Source organism: Orycteropus afer, unplaced genomic scaffold, assembly GCF_000298275.1.
Source record: "Orycteropus afer afer isolate SDZICR_OR568_19922 unplaced genomic scaffold, OryAfe1.0 scaffold00061, whole genome shotgun sequence".
NCBI classification, from domain to species: domain Eukaryota; kingdom Metazoa; phylum Chordata; class Mammalia; order Tubulidentata; family Orycteropodidae; genus Orycteropus; species Orycteropus afer.
Window position 1 is genome coordinate 12,486,872 of NW_006921648.1, and position 7,269 is coordinate 12,494,140.

Sequence of the window (7,269 nt, forward strand, 5' to 3'; positions counted from 1 at the left end):
AGTATATCTGAGGTAGGAAGGCAAATTCTTATCAGGGGGTCAAACTGGCTACGCCCTGGAAATGACGCAGTGTGGCCAGGACTGAGAATAGGATTCCAACTCATAGCAATCCCCATAAGGTTTCCAAGGCTCTGAATCTTTATGGAAGCAGACTATCTTATCTTTCTCCTGTGGAGCAGCTGGTGGGTTCAAACCACTGACCTTTTGTTAGCAGACAAGTGCATTAACCACTGCGCCACCAGAGCTCCTTGCTAATATGATGCAGCAGGGTGAATTACATAAAACAATGCTGATTTTAAATAATGCCCACTCTCTCATCCATGGCTATTACAATGGCGGGTATGATTAAAGGAAGTGCCATTTAGACAATGGAGCTAAAAGCATTGTGTCTGCTCCCCTAGAATTTCTGCTCTGTTTCTTCCTGGAATTCTGCATTGAGTCCTCCTCTTTCTGTCAAAGTGGCACAGGAAAGGATCTCCTAAAGGGAGGTGCACTCTGATCTCGAAGTCCCTGGCTGGTGTGAGCAATCAATGTGCTCACCTGCTAAGGCTGGAGGTTCGCATCCACCCAGAGGCGCCTTGGAGGAAAAGCCTGGAGATCTCCATCCACAATCTCAGTGTGTGGAGAGCCATGGAGCACAGCTCTGCTCTGACACGCGCGGGGTCACCCCGAGTGGGCGCCGGCTCTGCCCTGACACGCGCGGGGTCACCCCGAGTGGGCGCCGGCTCTGCCCTGACACACGGGGTCACCCTGAGTGGGAGCCGGCTCCTCGGTGACAGTCTACTCTCCTCCCTCGAGGACCCTGGCCTGTGCAGCAGCTGCAGTATCACAATGTGTACGTGGACAGAGTCAGGCCTGGCTGCTGAGGGACTGCAGTGGGGGATGGGAGCACTGCAGGGCTCTGTTCTCGTCTCTCTGACAGGATTTTTGTATTTGGCCACTTCATGTGTGAAGGTGACTTTTCTCATCACCAGGAAGGCAAACTGAAGCTGTGACTGTGTCCCTGTATTCAATTCCTGTCATCGGCAATAATGGCCATTTCAGAACCCAATAGCAAATGGAGGCTACTCATCTCCTTATTAAAATAAGGCTCATATTAGAAGAAAATGATTTGTTTTCTTAGGAAGGAAAGGCAATCACCTTTGCTTTTCCTAGTATTTTGGGAGTTAAGACCACAATTTCAGACAATCTGATGCAGTTTGTTCTAAGAATTACCCAATACCGCACTTGATACCAAGTTGGGACTGAGGTATGTAGACAGACATGGGCCATATGCCATCGGAAGAGAACCTTATTCAGAAGCAGACTCAAGAAACACAGTGTTAGGAGAATTTATGCAGACACCAGTGAAGAGACATTCTGGTATCATTGATTTTTTTTTTATTTCCAGGGTCCCATTCTCTTTTCAAAGGGAGGGCAGTTCTATCTTGACAATAATTTAGGATACAACCCAGCTCTCTGATTTATGCAAAAGGACACAAATTCACAAATCTGCCTGGGCTACTTTCATTTCAGTACCGCGCTGTATGCAGCTGTGGTTTCTGGCAAAATAAAACGCAGTGGAAGTGGAACGTGAACGGCTCATACGGGCAATCATTTCCCCTTCAGCAGCTCCAGAAGCTCCTCCCCCAGCCCCTTCTCACTCAGCTCATCTATGCCGTAGTACCGATGAGCGATCCTCTCGGCGGTGACCACCACGGCCCGGAGCCCGTGTGTGTCTCTGCCCAGCTGGCATCCGATGGCGGATGACACCACCATGTCGAGGTTCTGGTAGGTGCCCCCAGCATTCCTGTGATAGTGGCCCGAGAACACGGCTTTGATACCTGCGGGGAAGGAGAAGAGACATCATGGGGGCCAGGGCCTTCCACTCACATAACTAGGGTGCTCCAGTGTTTCATTCTGTAAACAATACATTATTAAATACAAAATATGACTCTGTGTATGGAGTCCCTGGGCGGGCAAATGGATATGCTCGGCTCAGCTACTGACTGAAAGGTTGGTGGTTCAAATCCAACCAGAGATGCCTGTGAAGAAAGGCCTGTGGAGGCTTCAGGAAACCCTCTGGAGCTCAGTTCTACCCTGTAACACACGGGGTGAATTGGAATCAACTCCCTGATGTCTGATCTGCGTTTTGTTTGTTGGTTTAATTTTATCCTATGTATAATAAATAGCAAGGTGGCATATGTGACACCTAGGATCTTTCCAAGGACAGTCCATATACACAACACAGCACACTATTAATACGATCATCATAACTAACACGAGAAAGTACTAGTGGAAAAGATGAGAGAAGGAAGATAAAATGAAGGACTTTGGGAGGGGTAAAAGAGGCTGGCAAAGTATTCTGACGGCAATATCAATATCCACTGATAGAAGTTATGTGTCTATTAAAAATAATGTTTATGGCGTTCCAATCAAGATAGCACAGTCTGTTCACCATTCGCTGAACCTCTTCTGTGCCAAACTTATAGCCGTGACAGAGCAAACATAAAAAGAAAACCAAAGGGCAGAGCTAGACTCAAAACAAAAGAAACAGCCCCACAGCCCACAAACAAAAGAGAAAGTTGATGAAACAGTGGGATTAAAGTGTTGCTAAGGAGCTAACCTCTTATCAGATGATAGAGTCCAAAAGTGTTCTCCACGAGACAAAGAATGAAAGCCTACCTCCCTGTTGGACGTAGGGCTGGGGAGAGGTGCCTCTGTTTAGGGAAGGAGGCCAAAGAAAGTGCTGGTGCCTGGGACTAGGGCAGCGGTGTGCTGCTCAATGTTTAGTAAGTTCTCCGGGGTAAACAACAACAACAACAAAGAAAAGACCTGATTTGTAGCATTCGTCGATTTCCACGGTAAGTACTCCCATCGCAGCCAACGTCAAGCCATCTATGTGACGTGATTGTATGTTGAATGGGACAAGATGCCCTCTGAGCACCATTATCCAGTATTTGTACCATAAAGACACAAAGGCTGTAAAAAGTCTTAAGGGCACTGTTGTCGCATGCTATTGAGTCCATCCCAACTCTATTGACCCTATGAGACAGAGTAGAACTGTCCCAAAGGGCTTCCTAGGCTGCAATCTTTATTGGAGCAGATTGCCAGCACTTTTCTCCCAAGAGCTGCTGGGTTTGAACCACCAACCTTTAGGTTAGCTCCCAAGCACTTAACCACTGAGTCACCAAGGATCCTTTTTAAGAGCACAGATATAGTAATATATAGTAAAATAATAATATAGAGTAAAATAACTAGGAAATGATGTGTTTTGAGTATTTATTACCTTTGCCTTTTAATATAATTTATTAATGGTAAATTTATATAATTTAATTTTTAATGACAGCTGAACAACCAGCTAAAAAAATTCCCCAGATTTCTCTGTTGGTCCTCATTAGCCATTACAAGCCGGTTCAAGCACACCACTAGGATAGATGTGTGGGTTTAGGACAGAAGGACAGACACAGGCTCAAGTCTAAGAAGTGAAACACGTTTTCCCAATATTACTGTGGGGCGATGGCCCTAAACAACCATTAGAAGACCTGACCCTGCATACAGCCTGGGGTGGAAGCAAGTAAAACCACTAGATAGGGAAGAGTCAGTACAGAAAGAAATAATGAGGGGGACAATAAAACCAAAAAATACTTCTTATTCAAACTGGCCCCGCAATGAGAGTTCCAAAGCCTCTGAGGGGGTCTCTGCTAATTAGGACAGCCTACAAAGTATTCGGTCAGGAACATGAATTCACTCAAGATGAAAATAATGATACACAACTACCTGCCAAAGATTTAAAGCAGACATGCTTAGGAGCTCAAATGAGACTAATAAAGGGCTGACTAACAAAGAACAAGATGTTATGAAACAAAACAGGCATAAATCAAATGAGAAGAGTTAGTAATGAGAAATTAGAAATGGTGGATAAAAAAAGGACACAACCATTAAAATTTGCAATAAATTCTCGACTACACACTAATCAAAGAGAAACTTAGTGAATTAAAAGAGAGAATTGAGGAATTAAAAGAGAGAAACAGAGACCCAGGCACAAGCAACGGAAAGAACCTAAAGGAGACGAAGAGACATTGACAGGTGCTTAAGGGGAACTGGAAGTGGAGAAAGGAGGAACTGATAGCATTATTCAAAGAAATAACAGATGAGAATGTTCCAGAAATGTGGACACAAGTCCCCAGGTAATAAATACTGAAGAGCATAAATAAAGATTAACTCATGCTAACATATATCACAGTAAAATTATGGACCTTCAGAGAGTAAAAGAAAAACCTTAAAAGGACACAATGGAAAAAATATCATTTACAAAGAAGTGACAATTAAGACCCATAGCAGGCATCTGAGCAATAGCCTGACATGTCAGTGAGATAATGCCCCTCCCCTCCAAAGATGTCTAAACCCCAATGCCTGGAACCTGTGACTATGTCTCACAGCGTGGGGGAATTAAGGCTGCAGGTAGAATTAAAATTGCCCATCACCGGCTTTGAAATAGATTATCCTGGATTATCTGGGTGAGCCCACTGCAATCACAGATCCTTTAAATGTGGAAGAGGGAGGCAGGAGGTGAGGAGTCAGGGAAGGAGACGTCAAGAGCAGAGCGAGGTTGCAGTGATGTGGTGTGTGGGCTCAGCCTGCCATTGACAGCTGTGAACATGGAAGGGCCACAGGCCCAGGACACTGGCAGCTTCTAGAAGGTAGGAAAGCAAAGAAACAGGTTCTCCTTGAGAACCTCCAGAAGGAACACAGTCCCATCGACACCTTGTTCCAGGAAACCATCACCCACCTGCTCAGACAAATGAAAAGTCAAATGATGTTTTCATTTAGCATTTTACTTTCAAGATCCACTAAATCACTTGCTTTTTGCTGCTACATGGGATTCCTGTAGCTCTGGTGGCCTTTATTAACTTTTCTCTCTGTTCCTAGTCTAATAATCATTATCTAACCCATTCAATTTTCCTGTAGCATGTCCCTATCAAGAGTAAACCTCTGAACTGGTTTATGAGAGGCCTTTTCCACTGCAGCAAGATTGTAACAAATCTTTAACGTGTACTCAGTGGAAAAATAAAATGAAAAAGGAAGGTGAGGTTGTCAACAGATAATCTAAGAAAATGCTAAGCAAAAGCAAGGTGAGTCGGCAATATTAAAGTCAGGTTAAAAAAAGAAAAGTTCAGGGAAACAGATTAGGATTAAGAGGGTACCACATAACAATTCAGTAAGAGGACCCAGAAGATGAAACATCATGAACTTATATGCGTCTAACAACGTAGCTGCAAAATCTACAACACAAAAACGGACAGAACTTCAAGGATAAACTGAACAAACTGTGAATATATCACGCCACAAACTACCTCCCCACAAATACCAAAGTTCTAAATGTGATTAGAAATAAACAGAAAAACAGAACTATTAAAATAAATACATGAAAGGCAAAATAAAACAAAACAAACTAACAAAAACTTTAAAAGTATTTGAAAAAAAATACAGAGAAAAGCTTTTAGACTTTGGGTGAAGAAGGATTTCTTTAACAAGATTCAAAAAGTAAAAAGCCAGAAAAAAAAAGAAAAGCAGGAATTTTACTATCTTACAACTGGAAACTTCCCTATAATGAGAGACACTGGATAAAAAGTTAAAAGTAGAAAGACGGAAGGAAACAGCTGTTACACACAGATCAGAGAGCTCCAGAACACAGAAAGAACTCCTAGAAAGAAAGAAAGAAAAAGCCCAATGGGAAAATGGGCAAAAAGAACGAACAGGAAAGTCACATACGGGAAAATGTAAAATGGCCGTTAATCACACGGAAAGATGCTTAATCTCAATGGTGATCACAGAAACGCAAATTAAAACAAAGATTCCATTTCAAGCCATCAAAATGGCAAAAATATACAGGTTTGCTAACACAGATGAAGAAACATCAACTTACACCCTGTTTATAGGAGAGTTAATCAGTATACCAGTTTTCAGAGTGATTTGGCAAAATGTAGTGAATTTGAAGACCACCTTATTCTCTAACCCAGTAATCTACGTCTGGAATAAAAGCCCATGGATCACAACGGTCTGATTCCGCTGGGGTCCCAGGAGTCAGGGGCCAACTGATGGCAGCTAATAACAACAGTCCCCAATCAGGGGCATTTCCAACCCTCCAGGAATGCTCACTGCAGTAATACTTGTGGTATTCTGAAAACAAAGAAATGGATAAAAGAAAGTGCTATTAATATGCTTGAGTCCTACAGAGCAGTGAAAGGAAATCCATTAACAGAGCTCAGAAGTGTAGCTGTGAGTAAACAATGTCAGATTCTGAACACAGCATCATACACTATGCAAATAAAAAACACAATATATATACAGAAGCCTATATTATGGTCGTATCAATATGCACATGAACACATAAAAAATGGATCTACAGAATATCCATCGGGTCTGCTCTGGAAAGCAGGAAAGACAGGATTGGGAATGGTGGTAAGAATGACAAATGGGGAAAAAAGAAAGGAAAAAGTAGAGCAAGGGGAGAAAAATAAAAAATACGTACCAAGGAACTATGTACAAAATGCACACAGCCACTGCTTCTGGTTGGTAGGATTCCAGGAGACTCTGAACAGAACCCTCAAGCCTACCACCCTGTGGGCCTGGAGGAAGGGGACCCACACGTGGGCAGGGGTGGCAATTTGCCACGTGAGGTGCAGAGTTAGGAAAGCAAAGGAAGGGGACCCAGGTCCCTACTTCAAACAGTCAAGGGTGGGGCAAAACATATTCCCATTTACAGTTAGGAGAATGCAATGGACACAATCAATTCCGGAGGGCAAGCCGGCCTTACCGCTCCACTGTGCTGTGTATTCCTTGACCTAGCAAAAGCATTTTGGTAGAAAGTTTTGCTTCAGAGTATCTTGGACAGAGAACAAAAATGTTTGTGTGTTACATCTGTAGATGTAAATATACAGTACAATGCTACTGAGGCTCTGTTTGTGAGGTTCATTTACAGGAGACTATAAACATTATAGTATATGCATGAAAAAAGGGACCCATTTACACGTATGGACGTAGAAAGACTCCAAATGTATTATTAAGTACAAACAGCAAGCTAAAAAAAAAAAAAAGTTGCTTGATGCTGTTTTTATATAATAAAGATAACGTAGTTTTGAGAGTGTGTGCACGTAAGTCTATTCCCCAACCAGACGGGGTAGGAGCATACCCTCTACTGCTGATAACTGGCGGTTTCACGGAGGAGTGAACAAGGTGGGGGGACTGTTTCCACCCTGTTTTTACTACTTCGGTTCAAGTGCTTAC

General features: G+C 43.0%; 1 protein-coding gene across 1 annotated transcript in view; it reads right to left on the reverse strand.

Moving 5' to 3' along the window:
• Positions 1–1,593: 1,593 nt before the first annotated feature.
• The window catches only part of CPPED1 (calcineurin like phosphoesterase domain containing 1), a 202,743-nt gene continuing 197,067 nt past the window's right edge, over positions 1,594–7,269 (reverse strand). The window contains exon 4 of the mRNA XM_007939738.1: positions 1,594–1,823. Within this exon, the coding sequence (XP_007937929.1) occupies positions 1,594–1,823 (230 nt within the window). The remainder of the gene's footprint in view (positions 1,824–7,269) is intronic.